Source organism: Prunus persica, chromosome G7 (genome assembly GCF_000346465.2).
Source record: "Prunus persica cultivar Lovell chromosome G7, Prunus_persica_NCBIv2, whole genome shotgun sequence".
Lineage (NCBI taxonomy): Eukaryota > Viridiplantae > Streptophyta > Magnoliopsida > Rosales > Rosaceae > Prunus > Prunus persica.
The window spans coordinates 329,003-356,382 of record NC_034015.1 but is presented as its reverse complement, the minus strand read 5'-3'; the positions used below and the strand labels follow the sequence as shown (position 1 = coordinate 356,382).

The 27,380-nt window shown below is 39.5% G+C and overlaps 2 protein-coding genes across 24 annotated transcripts; one reads left to right on the top strand and one right to left on the bottom strand.

Moving 5' to 3' along the window:
- LOC18770196 (pentatricopeptide repeat-containing protein At5g16860) lies at positions 447-7,302 on the bottom strand. 22 transcript variants are annotated; one of them, XM_020568730.1, is made up of 7 exons: positions 4,411-7,302; positions 3,988-4,049; positions 3,383-3,831; positions 2,982-3,124; positions 2,740-2,874; positions 2,303-2,400; positions 447-2,210 (listed from the first exon to the last, which is right to left on the bottom strand). In XM_020568730.1, the coding sequence occupies exon 1, from the start codon at positions 6,984-6,986 to the stop codon at positions 4,431-4,433; it is 2,556 nt and encodes an 851-aa protein (XP_020424319.1). In that variant the 5' UTR covers positions 6,987-7,302; the 3' UTR covers positions 447-2,210; positions 2,303-2,400; positions 2,740-2,874; positions 2,982-3,124; positions 3,383-3,831; positions 3,988-4,049; positions 4,411-4,430. The 22 variants fall into 22 exon arrangements, with proteins under 22 accessions (XP_020424319.1, XP_020424322.1, XP_020424317.1 ...); XM_020568733.1 differs by having other exon boundaries at positions 447-2,207; XM_020568728.1 differs by having other exon boundaries at positions 447-2,400; positions 3,383-3,612; positions 3,774-3,831.
- LOC18771628 (TATA-box-binding protein 1) lies at positions 18,228-23,584 on the top strand. 2 transcript variants are annotated; one of them, XM_007202537.2, is made up of 9 exons: positions 18,230-18,757; positions 19,828-19,915; positions 20,449-20,520; positions 21,436-21,486; positions 21,825-21,869; positions 21,995-22,087; positions 22,894-22,995; positions 23,093-23,166; positions 23,286-23,584. In XM_007202537.2, coding segments are annotated over exons 1-9 (606 nt in total). In that variant the 5' UTR covers positions 18,230-18,677; the 3' UTR covers positions 23,287-23,584. The 2 variants fall into 2 exon arrangements, with proteins under 2 accessions (XP_020423706.1, XP_007202599.1); XM_020568117.1 differs by lacking the exon at positions 20,449-20,520 and having other exon boundaries at positions 18,228-18,757.

The window sequence follows — 27,380 nt, the reverse complement described above, 5'->3', positions numbered from 1 at the left end:
CACAGGAGGCATAGGAGAAAATGAGCTTGGTTCGTATGAAGTCGTGGCGGGAAATGCAGAGCCTTATAGATTTAGCGTGGAGGTGTTTGAGGGTTTGGAGGTTCTTAGATGAAGAGCAAGCTTCTAGTGGATTGGCGTAAAATGGTATGAGGCCACCGCGAGGAGGAGGAGGAGGCATGGAACTGGTTTAGTTATGGAGAAATCAATTTTGAGCATTAAAGAGGAAATCTTTCTTTCTTTCGTTTGTTCTCTTGCTGCTGCAGACACTTGGTTTCAATTACAGATAGAGAAATTACAGACAACAAACACACTGAAACAAACAGAGACAATTGAAGAGAGAGAAAGAGATAGCCATGGAAGCTCGAGGTTCAGCATAAGAAGTATGGGATTATCTCTTCATTTTCTCAGCTTTGAAAACCCATCTGGCTATGGAGGGAAGCTGGAGATGGAGGCTATGCAATTTTCTGCTTAGACCAATCACACAAGATATGGTGCCACTTATAGAGAAATCACGAAGCAGCAAGCAAACATGCTTAATTAGATACTATATAAATTTGGAGGTAAATACAATACAACAGACAGAAGATTATTATTGAATTACATATGCTTAAATAAGTTGAAACTTTCAGACCAATTATCACACAAGATTAACTAACTAATTAATCAATTAGAAACCTTAGCAAATATTCCATCTGCTTGGAGCTGAACAAGATGCTCTATCATCTTCTTTGCCTTCTTGCTCAACTGGTACCGCGACATCAACAGGCCATACAACCAACGAAACCACCCGCTGTTGGCGTCGCCTTTATATTCGAAAAACTTGGTAGCCTCACTGGTGAGCCGGTCGACGCTGCTCAGCCATTTCTCAACTTCATCTCTGACCACCACTTCTCCCCTCTTCTTTGCATCTTCAACAGCTTGCAGCACCAAGTCTCTTGTAGCCTTGAGCTTCTTGACTTGTTTCAAGAGGCTTTCAATGTTGGTCTTGTAGCTTAGAATGTAAGCAACATAAATGTCTAGGTATTTGGTCACCACAGGACCACTGCAGGCTAGCAGATACTTGCCCAAGTACTGCCCAATTATTGGTTTGATTGGAGCAACCAATTGATCCACAAAGCACTCAATTCCCACAAATGTAAGAAACCCTGCAGCCAAGGGCATGAGGGAAGCAATCTTTCTGGTGCCAGCTTCTAAAAAATTCTGGACAACAACACTACCAGTCATGCTTATATAACTTATGACTCTAATTTTTTGAATTGAAAATCTGAAAATGAACAAGAAGATAGATGCAATGGTGGAAGGAATGAGAGAAAAGAGAAGAATTTAATATAGTCAGAGAGGAGATTATAGGAAGAAACAAGGAAAGAGCAGCAAAATATGTTCACATTAAATTAGTTATTTAAAGAAAGACTTGGTTTTATGAACTCTATAGCTTATGTTTATATATAACAAGTTAACAACTGTAAGGCACATGATCATTGAATCAGTAATAAATAAAATAATAGCCACAAATCAAGGTCCTGGTGCATATATAAAATAGATTACATTCAATTAATTAATAAAAGACTTATTGTTCATCATGGGTGACATTTTACAAGAGTTGACAAGTGTGTTTCTATTGGATTGTATCAACTAAAAAAGGCGCGGGATGAAAGATCTTAAAATTAAAATTTGAGATATTTGTACAAGATTTAAGACTTTGAGCAACCCTTCCTTGAGAAATAGAGGCAGATATTTAATTGATTGGTAACTATATTTGATTGGATTTTGATTTTTTTTCATATATTTTTTTGTATATATCAGGTGGAAGAACTCTACCAAACCGCACAACATAGCGGAACCCATCATCAAATATATAGAGGCCTCTGGAATCTAAGCTCTCAGCAACTAGTGGTAACCTATTCTCTATGCTTTTCAAGTCATTAGCCTCAGAAGATGCCAACAAATACAAGAAGCGGAAACAAATTTAATGATTGCCAAATGACATCACCCAACTTAAGTTGATGGAATTTTATTACATTCAAAAGATACTCATCAAGCCGTATCAAACATGGATATAGGAGCTTTAACAGGTTTTTAACTGGCAGAGACTGGGTATATCATCTTCCCTCCCAAGTGGTGTTGTGGATATTCTTTGAGGGCTTTGACAATTCTTAGCTGCAAAGAGTTCCGAGCATCTTCCAACTTATGGGACAAAGTTTTTTCAACTGCTGCAAATTATTTCCGAACAACTTATGAAATCAAGATTCACAATATATACAACACCACTAGAATAGCCTGGAAAGCAAGGTGACAATGGCACCTGTAGCAGCCTGGGGGTACATCTCTCCCAGATCTGTAACCACCGGTGCTGCTGCCGTATGTACTCTAATACGCCTTTCTCCACAGGATGCAGTGTATCTTTAAAATGTTAAAGACACTTCACGAGTTGATAACCTTCACAATACCATTGCAGAATTGCCACCAAAGCAACTTAAACTAGACCATCAACTATGCAGATCTAATATAATGAATAAAACAACTTCATTATGTAACTCAAAAGAGAACTTCGGAAGAAGAATATCAGAAGGAGATGATTTTATAATGGAAATTTAAAGAGATACCAACAATCATAACAAAAGTAGCATTAACAATTGATTGACAGCATGATATGTGAATAATCAAAAGATAAACAAGCACCATACAGGCATGTCTATGTGTAGTTAAAACTTAAAATCAAACATTCAAACTGAAGGATACATCAAAGCAACTTGGAAATATACCGTCTGAATAGTTAGTAACAACTCAATGCTTTATCACAATCTACAGCTGGAAGTGCTAATAAGTCGGTGGACCTCAGCATAAAGTTCCCATGATAAGATGTAAAGCGAAGTCCTAGAAGTATAAACAAGAAACAAAACATTAGCATATTTCAATACAGACAAATAACATATGTATGTGAATCCAATTGAAGTGGTTCTGGAGAATCATCAATAGCACACCTTTTTCACATCTTATGCATATGACTGCTTCCCAGGCAGTTTCCCTAGTAAGGTCTCTCGCTAACTCATGTCTCAACTTCTCTCCATGAATTGTTGATTGAAAATTAGGGTAATAATACACCTGCCCCCCCGGTATACAACTACTATGCAAATGAAGATCATAGAAGAGGAGAGCAAACATTAATGCAAGAAATTTGTAATTAAAAAAACAGTTAATGCAACAAATATCAGAAAACCATAGTAAAAGCAAATTTCCTCACAACTAAAAATTGGTAGATAATGTAGGAGTTCTGAATGTATCAACAGAGAGAAATATCAGTAGAAGATCCTCCGATTTCCTACATCATCTTGATCTTTGGTTCTATGATAGTGAAACAGAAGATAAAATCACCACTATATACCTAATGAGGCTATATCAGTGTACTTGTCACCGAAGGCATATACATCTACCCTTATCTGGAACTTGGAAAATTCTGCAGCCATCTGCTTGTAGAAAGGATCCTCTGGTGGTCTCAATGGATGATCTTTATCAGTTCCATAGACACAACGATCATCTCCACGCAACTTCAAGCGGCCAACACCAAGAGATGGCAGTGTATTCTGAAAAATTAACAACTTTCCCCCAAGGTGGCTATGCAGAAGTTAATGCAGAGTAAATGAACAACAAAACTCTTAGAAATGCATAAAGAAGTAACTTAATAGCAAATTACTCAAGAAACACCTAGATTAATTAAAGGAATCAACCACCAATTCAAATGCCTTCTAAGTAAAAGAAAAGAAAACGACACAAACCTTTACTTTACTTTACGGGCATGCAGAACACCTATGAGGATCCCAAATCTTCCAGTAACTGCCCATAGCAAACATTGTAAAACCATGTGAGTGATGATATCCCACCACTGCAAATCTTATGATATCCACTTCCCCAAGGAAAAACAAAAAAGAAGAGGAACAAAAAACTTATCAGAATAAAAATGGCGCAAGCTGAAAAAAAAATTGGTATTACCATTTCAGTGCATTCCTCTACTGACTCTACTCAAATTTCTACCATTTAGTTTCTTCATCTACCTATCCATACAGTCAAAAGGCAAAATAAAATAAAATAATAAAAGAGCAGCTTTGACATGTCATGTAAGATTATTAAGAACATCAACCCATATGTATAGAAAAAGAAAACATAGATTAGAATTCAATTTTTCCATTTACTGCCTTTACTGAAATGCGTGACTCATCAGAAGAAGAAAGATCAGAGATGTTTGTGAAACCTCTGATAACCTTTAATGGACCTTGGCAATTATGAAACAATCATCTTTTGATTGATTTTTTTCATTGCTTTTATAAATGTAACAGTTGTGTTCTTCACCACCCCATAAACCTTATATCTAAAACAATCCATATGCAATAACTAAGAAGGGACAATTGAGCTCACAACTAGGATAACTTCTTTTGTCACCAATAGCCTCGGCAGGAGCAGGATCCGTTCTTGAAATGATGAAAGCGACTTGAGTCCCTCAATATGATTTCGTGCTCAACAATCTTGGATATGTAGGTAATCGCACTATGGCAATCTCCACAGACACGTAAGTTCTTGGTGATCCGGATAGGTGCGCCTGGTGGAGTAGTTAGGATAGCATAGGCCAAAGCCAACTTCTCACTATGCTCGAAAAGAAGGTCTCCTTTCTCTTCATCATCGACATCGTGAAGTGCATAGCTTGTCTCAGGGACATATCCAATCTCTTTGATCCGTTTAATCAAGTCAGCAAGGGTCTCATAAATTTCTTGAGACTGTGGATGAGTCCTATCACCCACAAAGAAGGTTGCATTGCCTTTCTTTCCTTGCACCCAACTGCAACCGGGCTTCTTCTTGATGCCCGTATGTTTCATTAACAATCTGATTCTGGCCACATCTTTCCAACGCCTGGCATTGGCATATATGTTTGAAAGCAATGTATATGAACTATCATTCTCTGTCTCCGTCTCTGATAACTGATGTGTAACATATTCACCAAGTTCAACATTCCCATGGGTCCTGCACGCACTGAGCAAGGCCACCCATGTAATTGGTGTTGGTTGCATAGGCATGCCTTTGATCAGCGCCAATGCGGCATCCAAGCGACCAGCACGACCCAAGATGTCAACCATGCAAGCATAGTGTTCTGCCCCAGGAACAACCCCAAAATCTGTGCTCATGCTGTTAAAGTACCTCATTCCTTCATCAACCATTCCAGAATGGCTGCAAGCATAGAGAACAACAACAAAGGTTACACCATCAGGCACCAGCCCCACACTCCTCATCTCATCAAAAACTTGCAGGGCTTCTTCACCGCGACCATGCATTCCATAACCTGTCATTAGTGAAGTCCAAGAAACAGCATTCCTTTGTTGCATGTAGTCAAACACAACTCTAGCAGCATCAATGTCTCCAGATTTGGAATACATATCAACCAGGCAATTGGCCACAAACAGCTTCACAAAATCATACTGATTGCGTAGTACAAAAGCATGAATTTGCTTACCAAACCTCAGGGCACCCAGACGAGCACAAGCCATCAGGGCACAAGATATAGTAAAAGCGTTTGGCTTTAGGGGGAAATCCTGTCTGAGCATCTGGTAGAAGAGTTCTAGTGCCTCATTAGCTTCCCCATGTTGGGCATATCCACCAATCATCACAGTCCAAGTCACCACATTCCTTTTCTTTGGTGCAACAGAATCAAACATCATTCGTGCAACTTTGGGACTCTTGCATTTAGTATACATGTCAATCAGACCGTTAATTACCATTATATCATTTCCAGGGTCATTTCTGTCTAGGTTCAGGATCCATTTTATTGCATAACAATGAGTTTCCTTTCCATGAATCAGTGCTCCAGCAGAGGCACACCCTGAAAGAAGAGATATGAGGGTAACAGCATTTGGCTCAGAGCCACATGCCTGCATTTGCCGAAACACATCCAGCGCCCCATAACCATGTCCCCTCTGAGCATATCCTGCAATCACAGCACTCCAAGTGACAACATTCAACTCAATCTTCTCCTCCCTCATCTTCTCAAAAAAACCAATAGCATCGTCAAGTCTACCAATCTGAGAATACCCAGTAACCATGGCATTCCAAGAAACCACATCCTTTTCTTCCATCCTCTCAAATACCTTGTTTGCCTCATCCATCATCTCACACTTAGCATACATATCAACAACGGCATTACCCACAAACACATCTTCAAATAATCCCCTCCTAATAGCATAACTGTGAATCTGCTTACCCCACATTGGTGCCCCAGCCGAAGCACAAGCAGGAAGAACATTAACTAAGCTAAAAGCATCTGGGCGTACACTAAAATCGCCCATCATCCGATCAAACATTGAGAGTGCATTCTTCGAATCTCCACTCTGAACATAAGCTGACACAATTGAATTCCAGGACACGACATCCCCTATTCCTCTCTCAAGCAATTCATCGAACATTTTACGCGCATCATTCAAAGCGCCACAGCGGCCATACATAGCAACAACCGCATTGCAAACAAACACATTTGAATCAAAACCATTTGCATACAAAGCAGCATGGACCGAAGAGCCTCGACTGAACATGTGAAGCTCGGCGCAAGCCTTGAGAACAAAGGGGTAAGTATAATGGTCAGGCCTCCACCCAAGCATTTGCATTCGCCCGTGGAGACAAAGCACGTCATAAAGCAACCCAGAGCGCACGGCACTCCGTATAAGCACATTCCACCAGAAAACAATTGATGGGCACGGCACAAGGCGTTGGAGCAACGCCAAGGCTTGTGAAGGAGCATTGCAAGCTACATAGGCGGCAATGAGGTCGGTTATGGTGTGCGTGAGGCCTTGGACCAGGATCTGTTGGTGGATGAGCTTAGCTTGGAGAAGTGACTTGCATTGTCTCAGAAGTATTGATGTTGTCGTTGGTTTGGTAGAGAACAAAGCGCTGGTGGTTATGTTGGTCAAGTGTTTACTTACGGGTCTCAGACAAAGCAAGACGCAAAGCATGCTAAGGGATTACTGCATTCTCAGAATCACAATATGAAATGAAGAACCCGATAAAATGGGTAAAGAAAATATGACTGTTGTATTCCGAAACTTGAGCGCGAAGGCTTCTCTATGTTGCACCGATACGCCGGTCATGAGGGGTATGCTCGTATCGGATACTCCTCCGATACGTATCAGATACGGCAAACGACGTATCGTGGACTTTTTTCTGTTATGTTGACCATCTTCGATACGCCATGGACACACGAGCGATACGGTCAAGGATATGGCGGGGGTATTTCGCAATATACTTAGCCTCTTCTTCTGGATTCGACCGGGCAGTAGAGAAGAAAGAAGAAGAAGAAGAAGGAAGAAGGAATAAAGGAGAAGAAAAGAACTTACTTGCGCGCTGCAGCTGCTGCGAATCTCCAGTTGCAGTTGCTCTGCGAAGAAGAGGCGGCTAACTCGTGAAGATGATGATGTTAGGTGCCCCAATTACAATACGCATCGTTTTACTTGCATGCCTTGAGTGAAAGAAACAGTAATGGGCTAGTGCCTACCCAGATGCCCAAACTTTGATAATTCTTTGGGCCCATTATTGACCTGTTTATATTATTTTTTAAAATATATATTATTAATCGTTCTATCAATACGGTACCCGTATCCTAGTTTTTGAAGATATGTCATATCGGTGTACTCGTATTCGTATCCGTGCAACATAACTTCTCACCAACCAAACAAAATCGAATAACATAAATAATAAAATAAATTCCTTCCAAAAAAATTAGAAAATAACAAACCTCTAGCTTTGGTGTCAATGGTCTAGCCCAGTCAAAAATGACATTGACTTGCAAACAAGAGGTCAATTTGAACCCCTATGGCACCTTGATAGTGTGTATGTGTGAGAAACCACATTCTCTGTAGTTTAGACTATCACTTGTACTGAAAAATAAAATAAAAACTAAAAGGAAGATAGCATTTCTCACACACACTACTAATGTGTCAAGTGGGGTTTAATAATTAGGCCACTAGTTTGTAAGTAATGGCGACCTAGGAATTTTTCTAGGAGTGGGCAAATTTTTTTTTTTTGGGAGGTCTTTTATAACCAGGAATTTTTGGGCTAATTAACATTATATGGTAGGATTATTATTATTATTTTATAGAAAATATGGTAGGATTTCAGTGGGTAGAAGAATAAGAAATCTGATGTGGGTAGCTAGGATGGGCTGAATTCATAAAGATAAGAGGGTTAATATTTAATTGTAGTGGATTTTGTTGTTCAATCAAGACTAAAGTACAAAACCAGCACTGGACTAAAGCACAGTCAAGCCTCTTCATAGGTCCACCCGTGTTTGTAAGTCAAGGTTTTTTTCTACTAGGCTAGACCGCAAATTTTCATATTTATAATTGAATACAATGTCGTATAGTGCTTGTAATAATTTATGAGCATTTGTTTTTCATTTTTTTCAAACTAAAAACAAAAAAATTGAAATGTAACTTACATGCGATGCTACAGGAAAACAATAGGATGATTCACGAGCTTGGTTTTTGTTGTTGAAATCACTAGAGCTTCAAAGTGCATCATTTAAGTAATAGAATGAAATATTAGCGCAGTATGCCACATGACACCCATCTTGCTCCAAGATCGGGCCGAAGTCAGCAGCAGTGCCAAGTTGGCTGTGACTCATGGCGGCGACATAATAGCTATGCTTGGAGGTTCCACCATGGATTGCGATGGCGTTGTGGTGAGGGACATCAAAGTCGGCCTTGAGGCTGCGAGGTTACCACAACCTTTGGACCTTGAGCTTGAGCCGCAATTTTTGCTACAGAGCCTTTTGGCGACGTAAGGCCTATGGTGACTGCGGCAACGCAGGCTGCAGTGGTGTTCATGGCCACGAGGCCAGGCGATGGAGCGATTGGTGTGGTGCTCTCGGGCATGGTGTCGGGATGCAGAGCAGCAGCGTCGGCCATGGGGCCGTTGGATGGATAGCTTGGGCTTGTTGTGGATTGCATCGTTGCAGCGGTTTTACCTCTCTTTTGTAAGAGTTTTGCACTTATCATTTGTGAGTGCTTTATTTGTATTGTTCTGGCTTGGTTTTCCTAAGCTTTATCATTTTTTAATTGTTCTAAGTTTGCAATCTTAGCTGTGACGCCTATGCCAGAGTTTCTTCGGTTGTGCGTGATCCTTAATAGAGGTGCACCAGATTGTGTTAATTTTTATGTTAGATTTCTTTGTTATTGTAATGGGCCTTTGTAGCTCATGATTAGGAAACCAAACCATATTAAAAGCCAAAAAGAACAGATCACTCACTCTAATCCGTATCAATGTTTCATCTTCGAATTGATTATGTAATAGGTAGTTCGTTTGGCTTATGAGAAAGTGAAGGAAAATGAAATCCTGAATTTGATTGAATGAATTGTAGATGAGCTCTTCCTTGAACACGAGACCGAAATAAAATTCCTAGATTCATTATCCCCATTATGAAAGGATGCAAATGGGGTTGGGCCATACAATACAAGGTTGCTTGTTCGCTATCTTTTTTTTCTTAAATCTTTTCAGGTTTTTTATTTCTCAAGCTTTTCTAATATTATATATTTTGGGTAATTGGAATGAAACCACTATTAGCTTTGTTTTGTTTTGTTTTGTTTTTTTCAAACTTTCTATGTCATCGATAAATTATTAATAGTGTTGACGTAAACTGAGCCCGTTTGCCCAGTGAGAATAGAACACGTGGACCTTGCTAGCCAGATGGCAAAAAAGACCATCTAGTCCCCTATAAATGCCAACTACGCACGTCGGCCCTGTTCCCAACCATACCACCTCGGCCTCAGTACCATCTAGGAAAATATGACGAAAGGCTAATGGTCAGCCACGTCGACGACAAGACCTCCCATAACAAAGGAGGATTCACCTCCTCTCGAAAATACCGCCCTTGTCCTCTCCAATACCACATATAAACCACCTAACCTGTCCCCTGACCAGATGGGACTCCGGTCGTTCGTAATAAGCTACTCCGCTCACTCCCCCCTAGTGAAATGAGTAAAGCCATCACGAGAAGAAGACGTGGAAGTACCCCAACCATTCGCCACCTGATAGGATGGCTTGATGTGACCTAAACAGCTTGGTTCCAAGCCGAGGTGACTAACTTGAAGAATATCTTGTGAAAATCCCTATAAATAGGGCTTGAATTTATGTAAGTGTGACTGTTTCCAAGTACGAAGAAAAAAGACATATCAAATACATAGAATATTACTCTCATTCTTACTTTTATTCCAACATAAGCATCATACAATCAAGGAACCAAATCTTCTCTTCATGCAAGTAAAAACACTTGTATTTCATACGTTGACCATAGAAAGTTTGAGGTCTAAACATTTGGCGATGTCTGTGGGAATCCACACTTAAAAGTTACACGTTTGCTACTTCACTACCAGTATGCTAAACCAAAAGATGAAGGGGATTTTTACCCATGGCATTCCCAATCAGAAAATCATGAAGTGCCAAAAAGCGGAGAAACAAGAATAAACACCCAAGATAGAATTCCTAAAGAACGAAGTCGGCACTATACATGACCTGAATGAAACTCTTCATACCTAAAATAAGCAAATGCAATGGCAACAAATCAACCTCCAAGCAAACCTAAAGAAAGCTTAGAAGAGGGCCATCAAGGACTCGTGCTATACCAAAAGGGTAGAAAGATGCATGTTCGGCGAGGACTAAGCATCCGCTTCTGTACCTTAGCCCCTAGCCAAGCCACGTTACTTCCCATTTCGACCTCGAGACCACCAACTCTAAAGAGATCATCCCTGTTGGCTGTAGTTTACGTAAAAGAAAGAAGTGTGTCGTCGAGCATGACTACTAGATGCCAGACGAACCCGATTCTATTCCCATTCAGGAGCCGAACCTCTGAACAGCCATGAAGGCTATGATTGAGGGGGGAAATGGGGAACGTGTGGGACAATCTTGGTAAGGCCAAGAGGACCTACAAGCTCAGTAGGATCGGCTTCACCGGCGAAGTGGACTACCCAAAGTGAGTATCAAAACGTGGTTATGGTAATAAAAAAAACCCCCGAAGAAATGGAGGATGTGCATAGACTTCACGGATCTCAACAAGGCTTATCCCAAAGACAGTTTCCCCCTCCTTAGAATCGATCAGCTGGTTGACGCCACCGTGGATATAACCAAATCCACATGGGCCTTGCTGATGAAGAGGACACCTCGTATATTACTGACTGAGGGCTATACTGCTACAAGGTTATGCCCTTCAGACTTAAAAATGTGGGTGCCATATACCAATGATTGGTAAATCAAATGTTCATTGAATACATCAGTCGGTCCATCGAAGTGTATGTAGACGACATGCTCATCAAGAGCCTCACTGCTGACCAACATATCAATTGCCTCATCGAAATGTTCATAATCCTCCGACAATACAAGATGCGGTTGAACCCCGCCAAATGTGTGTTCAGTGTGGAGTCAGGAAAATTCCTGGGATTCAAGGTTAGGCAGCGGAAGATCAGGCTAGCCCCGAAAAGATCCCAGCATTGGTTGAAATGGCCCCTCCCAAACAAAAAATAAAAGTACAGAGTCTGACAGGGCGCGTTGCTGCCCTCAACCGACTCATCTCGCAATCCACTGATAAGTGCTTACCATTCTTCAAGGATATACGAGGAGCATAACGGTATATCCAGTGGACGGAAGAATGTGACGATGCTTTTCGGAGCCTAAAGAACTACATGGGAGCCATTCATATCCTCTCTAAACCGGAACCTGGTGAGACCTTAGGCATTTACCTATATGTCTCCTCTTCCGCTATCAGTTCAGTCCTCGTCCCTTGAGATCGATACCATACAGCGAGCCTTGTATTATGTAAGCCGAGCACTCATAGAGGTCGAGACGCGCTACCTTGTTATCAAGAAGCTCGCCCTGGCCTTAGTAGTTTCGGCTCGGCGTCTAGATCCATACTTCCGATATGTCCTCCTTTGACCAAAGGTACACCCCATCTCGATTCTCACTAACCAACCACTTCGACAAGTCCTTCATCCACCAAAGGTCTCTGAATGCCTCATCAAGTGGTCTATTTGAGTTGAGTGAATTCCATATCGACTATAGACCACGACCCGCAATAAAAGGGCTAGTTATGTAAGATTTCGTCTCAGAATTCATACTAGCCATGCTCATCACCGACGAACAGATAGACAAGCACACATCCATTCCCTACAACGAGAAGAGCCCACCCCGACTAGAGCCAACATGAAAACTAAATGTCAATGGTGCTTCCAACCTACATGGGAGTGGTGCCAGGATCATACTCACCTCTCTAAAAGGAACAAGGTGGAATACACTCTTCATTTTCAATTTAAGGCCACCAATAATGAGGCTGACTACGAGGCCCTACTTGCAAGGATACGCCTCACCCATGATCTCAGAGCCAAACAACTGTCTGCGCTCAGCGACTCGATGCTTATCATCAACCAGGTCAATAACACTTACCAGGTTAAGGGAAAGGCTATGGAGGCCTATCTGGTAAAAGCATAACGTCAAACATCTTTTTTCTTTTTTTTTCAATACCACATTTACCATCTCTCAGATCCCCTGGAGCTAGAATGGCCGAGTTGACACTCTGGCCAAGTTAGCCTCTACATTCGACGGGAAGATCAAGCAGACGATCTCGATCAAATACCTCGCCAAACCCATCATTATTAAAGACAAGAGCGATACCATGTCCGTCGACACCTTGCCAAACTTGATGACTCCTATCTACAACTATTTGGCCCAAGGGACATCTCTTCCTGACACCGAAGCCTCACGCCGATTGCAGAATCAAGCCGATCGATATACCATCATTAACAAACACATGTACAAGTAAGGTTTTTTTGACAAAACCCGTCCTGAATTCCTCGGAACCCGGGACGAATGTTGTGGTATTTCCAACATCAAACTAATGATAGGCCCATTTACTAACGTCGTAGTCTTTCTTTCAAATTAAGGAAAAGAGAAACGAGACTTTTGCCGAAATTTCGATAGTCTCCCTTGAAAAATAAACATTTTCCAAAATTTTCAACATGTTGAAGACACAATTGTAAACACCACCCAATAGCATGCACAAGATAAAAACATGCAATTTACATAATAGGCCTCCGCCCTTACATCCAACCCAAGTATGGGTGAAAACAGAGCATATCTAAAGGAAGGCTTCAGTTTACAACTGAAATGAAGTTCAACGGAAATTAAACAAATAGAGATGCCCAACAAAAGTAATAGTTTAAGTCGTGGGTGCACCTAGGTGAAACCCCAGGCTACCTACGTACCCCTTGGTGAGGGATCAAGCCACATGTAGTTCTTTTATCAACAATCACAATTCAAGGCTCGTAAGGAGGGCCTTTTGCCCTATTTGAGTCCAGCGGTGGACTTGTTCTATAAGCATGTCGATTCCCCTTAGGCCCGAGCTGTGCTCATCCTCAGAGGAATTCCATCCAAGTCAACCACAAGGCACTTGGGGTCCTCTGCCTCCCTCTTTTCCGATCACTCTACCTCCGCATCCAGATGCCCTTCAAGGTCGTCCTCCTCATCTAATGACGCCTCCAGTACTCACTCCACCTCGGCCTCCCTTACTTCCACCTCATCTGATGAACTCAAAACTCCCACTATAAAGGGAATCACCTAGGCATCCACCCCTAGCCCCATTGGAGGCCTATCCCCTAACCGATCCCAAGCCTCATCCAAATCCTTAAAATTTACACTACGCTTGCTGGACCCACTGTGTCCTTCCTCTTTCTTAGCCATGCTCACTATTTTTTCCTTCTTTTCTCTCTCCCTCCTGCCCTAAAGACAATAACAGAGAAAACTAGAGAGAGAAACTCTTACCTGGCTGCCACGATGTCTTTGCACGAACAAGCCCCTTTTTTCTTCCTCTCTCCGATTGCACTCAGCCAACTAGCTGCACCACGATCTCTTTGCTTTCGCACCCGAACTTAGAGTTTTTGAAAGCTCAAAATGGCTGAAATAAAATTCCTCCCCAAAGGCTCCTATATATAGCACTCTTGTTGATCATCTTAGCCTTCTGCTCTGCCTGAATGCCCATTCTTGGATCGTCATCACATGAGGCTCTCATCGTTTCTCTCAATCGACACAAAGCAGACGTCACTCCCATTTTGTCTCCCCAAAAGCCTCATCATCATGCCTGTAATAATTGCACAACACCCGAGCATTTGACACCTATCCAAACCGTTTTACCAGCCTTAGGTAAAGTACTCATTCCTTGGGGAGTTGGGGGACTACCCGACCCGACCCTTCACATCAAGACATACCTCTCAGACTGGTCGGACTCTGTCCCCACCCAATAAGACTCTTCATCTTTGCATAGTAATGGCGAATATGTCTCCCCATCTTTGCATGTGCGTGAGTTGTAGTCACTGGATGGCTTGTCATCTATAGCTAGCGTTTGGTGCGCTTCCTTCTTCTCACTCCTCCAAGTTCTTTGCCCTGTCGGCTTGACATACATACTTGTCTTCCTTGCTACTTCCAACAGCTGAGAAAATTGACTGATGCCAATATTCTCCAAGTAAACTCTATAATCTGTCACAATGTTGCTAATGCAAATCTCGACAAGCGCCTCCTCATCTTTCTCGTCATAGCAATCCAAAGTCAGGTCCCAGAACCTACGTACGAAGTCCACAGGATCTTCCCCATGTTTTTGGCGAGTATTGTTGAGTTCAGTGGTAGTAACTCTCTCTTCATGCTGAAAGTATTTCTTACAAAACCTGTTTGCCAAATCCTCCCAAGAGCGAACAGAGCCTGGTGCCAATGTTATGTACCACGTATAAGCTCGATCAGTAAGGCTTTTTGAAAACTCTCGAAGTCAGAGATTATAATCACCAGCATGTGGTCCCAAATCATCAAGGAAACGGTTGACATGTTCCTTCGGGCTTCCTTTCCTTTCATCGAAAAGGACAAAGCTTGGTGCCTCATAACTTTTAGGATGTGGCTACTGGAGTAAGCTCGATGGATATGGTGGCTGAGGAATATACTTCCAATCTTCTTGGCTTCGCCTAAACTCTTTTTCCAACATGGCAACGACATCCTCCTGGATAACAAAAGATAGTCCTTTTTGTTCAGACCATTTTCCAGCAGCAGCAGACTCCTCTTATAGGTGTATGTCATTTTCTTCACTTGGCTTAGAGACAGAACTTGTTAGTTCTTTGATGATTTCCATTATCTCCCTCTTGGTTTCTCCCATAGCATGTACAGTTGTAACGAGATCTGTGAGAGTGAAAGCTCCCTCACTTGCATGTTCTTGCTCTATAGAAGAGACATTTTGCCTTGATTCAGAATCACCATGGTCGGGCCTATCTTGGGAAGCCATGGTATTGCTCATAGTCTTCTTCATCGGGGGCATTAGTGAAAATGGCAGCCTGATCCCCAGTGAAGTCGCCAATTTATTTAGGGGTCTTTTTGTTCCAGCAGCCTGACGAATGGGCTTGGACTGCTATGAGAAGAGAACGAACAAAAATTCCCTAGTGCCTGATTTCAAAAACCTAGCTTCTAAAAGAGTTTTTGCAGAGTTTGATGAAACTTTAGAAAAAAACTTTTTTAGGTCATTGTCACTAATAACCAAATAAATATAACAAATTGATGAGTGACTTGGCTTGAGGAGCTTGTGGCATGGGAGCTAAGCTTTCACAAGTTTAGCAATTTGAGAGAGAGAAAAGCATGAGTTTCTTACAGAGAACAAGGGTTTAAAATGGGGCATAGGAAAATTAGGAAGATTTCTATCTCGAGGAAAAAGAGAAAAAAAAACAACGAAATAAGAAGATGGGTGTCCTAAGTGAATTCCAGTTGCTTGACAAAGCTTGGTCATGCTCTTGATGATGATTTGCTGGGTAAAGGAAGCTCCCCTTTTATGGGCACTTAAAACCCCTGATTTTATCTAACCTCTTTCTTCCTTTATCTTTGCTTCTTCCCATTCGATCCTATTTGGTGAAATTTTCCTATCCAAGGCACATGGATAAAGTGCCCTTTGGGGTTCCAAGGGTTTTGTGTGGCTGGACCTCCCTATGGGGGTGAGGCGCCACCTGCTTTCCTTCTTAGTTTTCAAAATGGTGCTTACAGAGGAAAAGAAAAATGGGTAGAGTTATTTGTCCAATGGGTATTCTTCCTACATACATGAATTTCCTTTGGTCCCTACCATGGCTCCTCGTTGACCATCTTGGAGTTCCGACAAGGGTGGAGCACGATGCCAGATTTTTACAAGGCGTTGGGCTGGGCTTGTGTGTACAGTATTGAGTTACTAGCATATTATTTCCAGCGTCTAATGGGTTTTCGCCAAGCTGCTAGAAATAGCTTATTTAATTTGGGCATTTTATTGATGTGGGTTGTCTAAGTGTTATAGTAGACTACTAGATGTCCTCATAAGGCATTGAATCATTTTTCCCTCTCTGTCTCTCATGCTAACCCATGTGTTTGGGCCCGAGGAACAGGCTTGAGTTTTAACGCTCCCAAGTGGCCTAAAACTTTCATTCCTCGAACCCTTAATGGGCCATGTGATTGCTTATTCCCGTCCATACCACAACCTTCTCAGCAAGCCCCAGGTAATTATGTGGCTTGGGCTCACTTAAGCTTATAGCACGATCTGGTATTAGAATAGTGGTTCTTTACATGGCATCGCGTGTGTTATTTAACATGCTTGTGCTTGGGTTTTATTGTACCGTAATAAGCTATGATCGGGCCAAGTAGCATCAGATAGGTTGGTGAACGCGAATTTATAAAGCCAGTGCATTTTTAGCCCTTTTGCGCATGCTTACTTGGAGTGACGCATGGGCCATGGTTTATGTAGGTGCGTCCCATAATTTCTCTTATGTCAAGCATAAGCCTGGGCCTAGTCCTTGGATTTTTGGGCCTCAACACCACCTAACCCGTCCCCTGACCAGATGGGACTCCGACCATTCGTAACAGGCTACTCAGCTCACTCTCGCCCCTAAGTAAAATGCGTAAAGCCATCATGAGAAGAGGACCATCGTCCACCTGACAGGACGGCCTGATGTGACATAAACAACTCGGCTCCAAGTTGAGGTGATCGGCTTAATGAATATCTTGTGAAACTTCTATAAATAGGCTTGAATTTATGTAAAAAGTGTGACTGCTTCCAAGTACAAAGAAAAAAGACTTATCAAATACATAAAATATTACTCTCGTTCTTACTCTAATTCCAACATAAGCATCATTCAATTAAGGAACCAAATCTCCTCTTCATTCAAGTAAAAACACTTGTATTTCATATGTTGACCACATAAAGTTTGAGGTCTAAACAAATAGCATGGACTATTAATAAACTATTGGCTCGTTTGTTATGAGGGATAAGTTTTAGTCATCAACTTCTTATAGATGGTCTCCATTCTTTCTCCAAGTTAGGCAACATAATATGCCTTCAATGCACATGAAATGTAGGCATTTTTCTAGTCTAGTGTAGTCCTCCCTACCAAACAAGCCCTTGATACGTTATTGATAAATTGTTGACCAAGTTCTTAACAAACTATTAACGGGGTTATTGATAAATATTAAAAGCATTTATAAACATTTTTGCACGCATTGGTTAGAGATTTATAATTGAAGACAATGTCGTGTGTAATTTGCAAAAATTTCTAGGGTGTTTTTCAATTTTTTCAAATCTAAGTGACACGTGGTCTTACTAGTGTAGTGGTTGGGAGCAATTGCTCCCTTAGAAAAGGTTCTTTATTTGAATTTTAGTATATATACAATGTGTGAGAGTTTAGTATGTTATTACCTCTCTCTCCTTAAAAAATGTCCTTAAAAAATTGAGACGCGGTCCTACATGAGAGGAACATACAAACATTTTTTTCTCTAAAATGGGTTTATTTTCATGCTTTGAATGGATAAGGTTGGGTTGTGGTACCTCACATTCGGTGTGTATCGAGATTCAAAAAAACAAACAAGGCTAACCAAACGAAAATGAGAGCGACTAGTGTTATAGCTTTCAGTATTTTGGTGATGGGCGGGTTGTTTTACTTTATTTTATTTATTTTTATAAGTTACGAGAAAGTTTCAAATATATCCTTGAATTTAATGAAAAATTAAACAGCACTGACCAAAATGCAGGAATGCAACAATTAACCGTATATTATTTTTTCGAAGAAAAACACATGATAAACCGGCACTATCCGGTAATTGCAAGGATTACCGGTTACATAAGAATCAGCCTCTCTCTCTCTCTCTCTCTCTCTCTCTCTCTCTCTCTCTCTATAATAGACAAAAGCCAAAACGTCAAAGCCAAGCCAGACAACAAAAGGGAAAGGACCTCCTCGCCACCCACATAAAATCGCATTTGCCTTCTCTCAGACCAGACCCGACCCCAAACAAAATCCACGATCGCTCACAATTTCTTCCATCAATACCTATAAAACAAAACCTTATTTGAAAATCTCCCTCCCCAAATTCCAATTTTCCCGCGAACTTTTTCCTAGTTTATTTTCTCAATTCTTCTGTTTTCTTAAATCCTTCTGGAACCCTAGATTACCGAAAGCTCTGGATCTGATTGAGGACGATTATAAGGAATAATTTCGGGGAACCCAGAAAAACAAAGTTAAAGGATTTGTAGCAGAAACAGAAGAACACTTAAAAACATATATATTTTTTTCTTCTTTATAATACTATTTTTGGAAAATCGCCGAAGTCTTGAAGGTGGGATACAGGGAATGGAGGAACAAGGTGGATTCGAAGAGAACCAACCTGTGGATCTTTCCATTCACCCCTCTGGTATTGTTCCCACTCTTCAGTAAGTCTTTCTCTACCCTCTTGCTTTTGAAGTTTCTAATTCTGTTTTATTGAACCATCTTCATCATTTTTTTGGCAAAAGAAAAGAAAACCATCTTCATCATGTACAAGGCTTCTGAATTGAGTGCTGCGTAGTGGGCGTGTTTAGGTCTGATTCATGGGTTTATGCTAGGATTATCGGTTTGTAGGTTGATGGGGTTACAGTGGTCTCCCAAAGCTGAAGGAAGATGAAATTTTTTAGTTTATACTGATTCGTTTGCATCTCTAAGATGTTTTTTGTGTTTTAAAAGGATTGAAAATTTTCCAACTTTTGTGGTTGAAGTCGAATTTTACCCCAATTTATATGAACTTTGGTTTTTTGTTTTATCTAAATCTCGTGGGAATTGAATTCTATCTGCCAATGTAAGATTTCATTAGATAGTGCTCTCTGTTATTGTAAACGAAGCTATGGCTCGAACTTGTTCTCAAAACTGATTTACATGGAAATAGTATTTTTGTTTTTAGTTTTCCGGCCAAGCTTGGTGATGAAATCCACCAGGTTTCCGTACCTGGAGTCTCTCCAGACTGGCTTGGTGGATAAAATTTTTTGTCCTTCCTAGTCACCTACCAGTTTTCAGTGCCTCGGTACTTTTCGCATGCATAATATCAAGACATTTTAATCTAACCTATAGGCCTCCCTTCTGTGAGCTATAACTCTATTGTGTGATGGAACTTGTTTTGATGCCAAATGTACTGCATCTGTGGTAGAACTCGCTACTAAAAAACAAGCTTATATGGGTTTTGTGCCCTTTGTTGGTCCATGCTATCCATTTATTCGATATGTATGTTTGGGTCATGCAAAACTTTGTGCTATTAGCGCAAAGATATGAAGAAATGTTATTAAACTGTCTTTGCTATAGAATGTGCGGAATTGTCAACAAGTGTTCATCTCTTATTGTTTGTTTGTAGTGGAATTATTAATATTCAATTATTTTCTTTTACTTTTTATTAACACATTATTCTTATAATCTGGAGTATTTTGTGCTAAATAATGAAGCTTATTAATTCCTTCTGTTCTGGTTGTGTTTGTAGGAATATCGTATCTACGGTTTACTTGGGTTGCCGGCTGGATCTCAAGCAAATTGCGTTGCAAGCTCGGAACGCCGAATACAACCCCAAGGTATGCAAGAGTTTGTGTATAATTCATTTCTGTAGTGTATTGACAGTTGAGTGTTGGTAGTTCACTCTTTTTTTAGCCTCTTACATTCACTGAAATTTTGATGTCGTTGCTTTTCACGTGGGTAGAAAGTATTGGAAACCAGTGAAAGTTGACACTTGTACTCCTTTCACACTGCTTTTCATACGTATGCCTCCCAAGTCCTCCCATCCAATAAGTATTTGTTGTAATAAAAGGGACCAGTTTATATGAAGAGAAAAAAGAACATAATTAATGGCAAACTAAACAGATGTGCTAATAATCCTATCACTATTTCTTTAATGTCGAGCATTCAGTGATTCCTTAGCATCTTATAAAATTGGTTGAATTTCTGTTGAACTCGCTCTCTCTCTCTCTCATCCCCCCTGGAACAAACACACGGATCCATCCCAGTATAACTTAAATTGTGTCAATAACAGACCATGACTTATTTTCTGGTGCTTTAGACATTTAGGAGAATTGAATAATAACTTATTTTTAATTGAACGTTCTTGCAGCGTTTTGCTGCTGTTATTATGAGAATAAGAGAACCAAAAACTACAGCGTTGATATTTGCCTCTGGAAAGATGGTGAGCTCTCCACAAATTTCTGCTATTCCAATTGCTGACAACCGCATGATTTATTTTCAGCTGTTCCTAATTTGTTTCTATAACATTTTTGGAACTGGTATACTTTTGAATCTCTCAGGCTCCTGTTCAGTCCCACCATTGGTGATAAATGCCTTTGTTTTTTAAATCTATGCTACCATGTGAGATCTGAAAGAACAGTTTATCGTACTTGATGTGTTTGATATCATAATCCAATTGATTGTGCTATTATCTGTGGACATGGCTATTGGGGTACAATTCAGACATGATTATGTATTTGTTGACATGTGTTTGGAACCCCACATACATGACCTTGGTAATTGTCATGTTAAGTATCAGTAATGTATTTTGCCTTTTTCTTCGCCATAATTTACTGTTTTTGTCATCAGCTAATTTTGGTTATTAAGTCTAAATTGAAGTGTATGTTTGATATTGGTTATGGTCATCTGGACAGCATGTTTTGTCTAAAATTCACAATATCTTGAAGCTTAAATTGACAACTTTTGATGCTCAAGATGATAAGATATATTTGGAGATGGAGTTATCCTTTTATGAGGTTCATTTCAAATGGCATGTGTACATAGTAGAATTGGCATTGAATTAGTTGTTACAGTTTAAAATTATGTTTTCAGTCTCTTTTATTGGAACTACCATAAGTCATGGGTGGTTGGTCAATAATTTCATGAGATCCTGTTTTTGCACCCTCCACTTCTGCTGCCAAAACTGGCTTTCAAAAATTTACTCGTGCAATTCTAGTTGACTACTGCATTTCTCATGAGCCCTAGAACGTGATAAGCCCCCCCTCCCTTTCCCCTCCTGCTTTGTTTATAATTTAAAATTTGACCATTATACCTTTTTTGCCTCTGTTTAAGATATTTAATCTCTCTGGTAGTTCAGGTATGCACAGGTGCGAAAAGTGAACAGCAATCAAAACTGGCAGCAAGGAAGGTAGATGGTGCACACTCTCACAGTAAAAAACTTAGTTCTATATATATGGGATTTTTCATATATTTTGACGCGTTTTTAGGCATTTTAAGGCAGGAGTAGAGTGACATTCGACTTTTATTTTATCCTTGTTTACTTAAAAAAATTTAGTATCAACCTCAAGTGCTGTGAGTTTGTGACTGAAATAATTTTTCCTTTGTTACTGGTCACAATCAGGAGTGGGAGTGGTCATTGATGATTATACTTTACATAATTATTTAGTTAGATTAGTGAATCTTTAAAAGGTTGCAAGGGCATACTGACGAATTTCTTTCATCTGTTTTGATATTTTTGGTTCCCAGTATGCCCGAATCATCCAAAAGCTTGGATTTAGTGCTTCGTTTAAGGTATCTCTCTCTCTCTCTCTCTCTCTCTCTCTCTCTCTCTCTCTCTCTCTCTTGTGTAATACCATTGAGAGCAATTCCTTTATATTTTATTATTATTTGTTAATGCATGCTTTTATGAGTATCAGGATTTCAAGATTCAAAATATTGTTGGCTCCTGTGATGTTAAATTCCCTATAAGACTTGAGGGTCTTGCATACTCTCATGGTGCCTTTTCAAGTGTAAGTGAAGACTTTCTGTCCCAGGCTTATGTATTTCATGTCAGTACTTGATGTGATTTTTAAGCTTTTCTTTTTGCGTGTATTGTTTTTTATTTCTCTTTCATAATTCTTGTCTGTTGATGTTAAATTTTTTTCATGATCTGACGTCCATGTCGTTTCTACTCTTGGGATGATCATTTTAGTCTATGGTTGGCATTTCAGGTGTTTATATTTTATGATCAAGTTTATGAGATTATTATCTTTGCATGTGGACATTTTGCATTTTAGGTGCTTATAATCGATGAGATTTGTGTGTGTCCCCTCTCCAGTTGATATTTGTGTGATTTACGATAGCTGTAAATTGTTGGTAGGTTAAAGTGCAACAGGGAAGTTCATGGACGAGAGGAGAAATTGACTGAATGGATAATTTTACCATCATCACCCCAGTAGGAGACTTAGGCATCACACATCCTAGGGATAAACAAATGCTTGCTGGAAAATTCTGCAAGTTATTTCATGTCCCAAAATAAAGGTTGACAAGCCTACTTATGAAGCTCTACTAGCCTGACTACTAAATTTTTTCATGACTCCCTCCCAGATATACAATGAATCCATACATACATTCAACCAACACAAGGACTACTATATATGAATCCTAGACACAACCCTTACTTTGAAACAACATTATGATAGGAAAATGCATGTGGCCAATACATGAATCATTGGGATCAAACAGATCCTTGCATTTTAAAATTTGACTAAATGGATAGACCTAACAGGTTTAGAATTTCTGTTGTGATCCTTTATTTTTTGTTATGTTGGTGCAGTATGAGCCGGAACTTTTTCCAGGGCTGATATATCGCATGAAGCAGCCGAAGATTGTTCTTCTTATATTTGTGTCGGGGAAAATTGTTATTACGGGTGCAAAGGTGATTTTTTTTTTTTCTTGTCCACTTTGTCTAGTTTATTTTCTATTGCGTTTGCAAATGGAAATTTGATAATGTTTTGTTTAATTTGATGTCTTAGGTAAGAGAAGACACGTATAAGGCCTTTGAGAACATATACCCCGTCCTTACAGAGTTCAGGAAGGTCCAGCAATGGTGCGCCCCCTTCACTCTCCCAAGAGCAAAAAGAAAAAATCTGTTGCTTGATGAAATCTTAATTTTGGATGTTTCTCTAGCACTTTATTGCTAATTGATTCCTCTTATCTTCTTCGTAGATCATACTTACTACACGTGTTAGCTGTCGCTGGCAGACACACGTCTATCAACGTAGCTCTGGTGCTGTCGTTGGCAATGCATGCAGCAACATTTTTTTTTGTTTTCTGGTTGGGTGTAGAAAGAGAGGGTTAAGATTCAGAGTGTGAAAGCTTTGTTGTCAGTGGCAGATAAGCCAGGATTGATGAGATTGTGATCCTGGAGGAGTTGGGAGTTAATAAATAAGAACATGCAATTTTGATAGTAGAATAGAAACTTCACTTCTATCTTGCATAAATGATATCCTATTAAATTTGTTCTCTCCTTTTCTTTCACGATGCAGCCAATTTGAACTCATTTTGCTGGACTGAGTCGCCAAAAAAAGAGAACGAAAATGGAATTTATACAAGCTTTTGCATTAGCTTTAGTAGAGAGTGAGAAAGCAGTATTAAGGACCCTGCAGTTGCCTTTTTGTTAACTAATAATAAAAATGAGGGTTATTCAATTTGGTCGCTCAAAAAAAAATTTAGTCAAATTGGTTATTGTGGTTCCTAAATTTACAATTTATAAACATTTCATTATATTCCATTAAGTGTATTTTTTATTTGTTAAGTAGCACGTTCAATCTTTTTCCTTTAACTCAATGAATTATGCTCTAAGGGTTTAACAAATTAGGGGGAATTTTGAGTTGAAATTAAAATTGTGAGGTATAAGATCACATATTGGATGCTATTTTGTAGTCTGAATCAATTGAGTGAGAATTGTATTGTGACTTCGGATGGTAAGGAGACGTAATCAAGGTAGAGCACCAAAATATATTGGTAAGTTATTGATTTCATTTTACTTTAGTTTGGCATTTTGATTTTCCTTATACCTCACTATTTCGATTTCAACCCAATTTGTTAAACCCTAATAGACAATATACCATAATTCGTTGAGTTAGAAGAGGAAGACTGAACAATTTATAAATTGTAAACATTGGGAAACACAGTGACCAATTTTTGTGTAAAATTCAATGACCAAAAACATATTTAACCCTAAAAATAATAACAATGATAACAACTACAACAACAAATAATAACAGGGAGATTCTCCAATAAGTATTTTATGTTAAGGATTCTTTACATACTTTTAATTTCGGCTGTTGAATTGCATGTATTTTACAATTATTTAATAGAATATTTTTTACCAATTTTTATGTGCATTTACATTAAATAATATAATGAAGGTAAAATAGTGATTATTAAACAGTTCAAAAATCAAAGTAAAATAAAACCTCCTCTAATTCTTTCTCCCTTGTCCCACTTATTATCTATATATAAGGCAAAAGGCAGAGAATGGTAAAGCATTCAAAATACCAGAAAATGCCCTTGGTTAATCCAAACATTAAGAATTGAAATTAAAATTAGGGTTCTTTAGTTTTAACTCACTATATACTTTACTAATTTGAAAAATAGAAATCCAATTTCACCTAATTACCAAAAGACCAATGACTAAAAAAATAGGATGTAATTTTACAATCATGCATTGAAAAACCTCAAAATTACAAAAAGATGCCATTATACCAAATTTAACTATTTCATTTTAAACAAAAAATAATACCTAATTTCACAATAATGTAATTTAAAAAAATCAAAATTACACATAATGCCACTCATTCTAAGACAAGAACACTATGCCACATGTCCACCATCGACAATTCCCCTCCCGGCTAGCCATCGCGTCCCTCGCTGGCTACCAGCCAGTCATCGCCGTCCCTTGCCGGTCACCAATAATGTTGCCCTTAACCTAAAAAAAAAAAAGAAATTCAATGTGCTTGAAGAGACGTAAACCTTGACCCTCAAAGGAGGGTAGCCTCATTCACAAACCACTAAACCAACCTTGTTTTTGTGATATTTTGTCAGTTACGCAATATTTTTATTAACAATAAATAGTTTTTTTTTATATAAAAGAAATTATTTCAACATCGATACATGCAAACTTTGTACCAAATCCCTCATGCTTAGCTCTAGAGTTATACAAAACAAAATAGTGTAGATATCAATAATGTAAACAAAAACAAAAATTGTAAATAACAACAGAAATTGCAAACAAAAACAAAAACTGTAACAAAAAAACATAGGCTGTAACAAAAACAAAAACCACTTCTATAGAAATAAAAACTACAATGCATTGTGTATTTTAATAACAATGATCAATCTACAATCTAATAAAAACCTAACTATAATAGTAACAAAATAAACAAAACAAAACAAAACAGCACTAAACAAAAATTGTAGACCATGTTGGGAGAGGGGGAATCGGACTGAAGACCACCTAGAACGTAAAATAGGTTGCATGTTTTGTTTTTTGCATTGCAGTTTCCGTTTTCTGCAATGCAGTTCATGTTCTTTGCAATGCAGTTTCCGTTTTCTGCAATGCAATTTCTATTGTTTGCAATGCAGTTTTCGAAAAAAAAAGAAGATTTTGTGTCATTGAAGATCGCCATTCGTCTCCGAGAACTTGATTTTGTGTCAATGATCAATCTAAAATCTAATAAATCCCTCATGATCAGCTCTAGAATTATACAATGATCAATCTAAAATATAAAATCTAATAAATCCCTCATTTTTTGTTTTCTGCATTACAGTTTCTGTTTTATGCATTAAAGTTTTCGTTTTTTGCAATGCAATTTTCATTTTTTGCAATGCAGTTTTTAGAATTACAACATAACATATCACACAATGTATATAAATATAAAATTGATAACAATACCATTTCTCACACTAAAAAAATAGCACACCCAATCACCAAACAATTACTCTACACTCATAACAAACCTAGCACCTTTTTTTAAAATTTTTTTTTATTTAAATTTTAATGTTACGAGAATTCTAAAATAATATCTGATAAGTGTATATATAATTACTATGTAAAAAACATTAATTTAATGAGAAAGCTGGGCCGTGAAGTTGTAATGACCCAAACCTAAAATTCATATTTAATTAGTAATTTATTATGCGGAAGGACAATTTTGCCATTGGAATAAATTATGAACTCAAAGTTGACTTTTTGACCAAAATTTTTTTGACAATTCCACATACATCGTTGCGTAGAGCATGACGAAATGAGTTCATCGACATGAAGTGAGCTCGAATCGGAGTTTTAACGAAGAAAATACGATTAAAATATCACGAAGGGCAAAACGGTAATTAGGAAAATCAGAATTTTTATAAAACCTCTCTCTCTCTCTCTCTCTCTCTCTCTCTCTCTCTCTCTCTCTCTCTCCCTCCCTCCCTCCCGCGACCCTCTCCCGGGTCGTCCTCCTTCTCTCCTTCGCAACTCCGGCCACCGGCCACAGCTGTGGACAGGGTCGGTACCAAACTGACCGGGACGACGTCCTCTTCCAACCCCAGCCAGCTCTCGCCTCCAACCGCCGCGGTTTCGCCGGAATTTGGAGAAGAAGCGGCCGACGTCGCCCGATCTTCACAGCTTCCGATCTCCCTCCTCCGGCCACCGTTTCAGTCGAGCCAGGTATGGATTTTGAACCTCTCGAGCTGTTCTAGCTGCCTGTTGGGTAGGAATTAATCAGTTCTCAGTGTAGCTATTGGATTTTTGAACTTGAAGTTCCAGCCGGTTTTCGGCCTCCGTGTTCGGCCACTTCCGGTCAGTTTTTGGGGTTGGTCCAAGAACGAAAGTGGTTCCAAATATGGTGTTATACCTAGAATAGGAGTTTGGAGCCTTGGTGTTGCGATTTTTCGGCGATGCGTTATCGCTTTGGACACCCATCGCTGCCGGCGCGTGGGAGAGGGTGGTGCCGTGACACTGTGTTCTGATGCGATCCTTAGGTCGTCACGAGCGCATAGGAATTTGCGGATATCAATTTGGATACCGTTTGAGCCTCGAACGGATTTTCCATATTGTGCGATTACCGGGTTCAATACTGTTGAGCCGTTGGATCGTAATCAATTTCAGATATGTTGTTCTAGATAATTTTAGAAACGTGTAGGATTCGACGGATTATGAATCGGAGTCCCGGATACTCCGAAATCGCGAACCCTAGGGCTAGGGTTTAGAAATTATGCGATTCCAGGATTGTGATCGATCCGACCGTCCGATTGACACCAATACCCTCGGGA

What these genes read in the sequence shown, in the direction of transcription:
- LOC18771628 (XM_007202537.2), top strand. Translation starts at nt 18,678, where the DNA reads ATGGAGGAACAAGGTGGATTCGAAGAGAACCAACCTGTGGATCTTTCC. An exon ending in GGTATTGTTCCCACTCTTCA is followed by an intron (nt 18,758 to 19,827) that starts GTAAGTCTTTCT and finishes TTGTGTTTGTAG; the next exon opens with GAATATCGTATCTACGGTTT. An exon ending in ACGCCGAATACAACCCCAAG is followed by an intron (nt 19,916 to 20,448) that starts GTATGCAAGAGT and finishes ACGTTCTTGCAG; the next exon opens with CGTTTTGCTGCTGTTATTAT.
- LOC18770196 (XM_020568725.1), bottom strand. Translation starts at nt 6,986, where the DNA reads ATGCTTTGCGTCTTGCTTTGTCTGAGACCCGTAAGTAAACACTTGACC.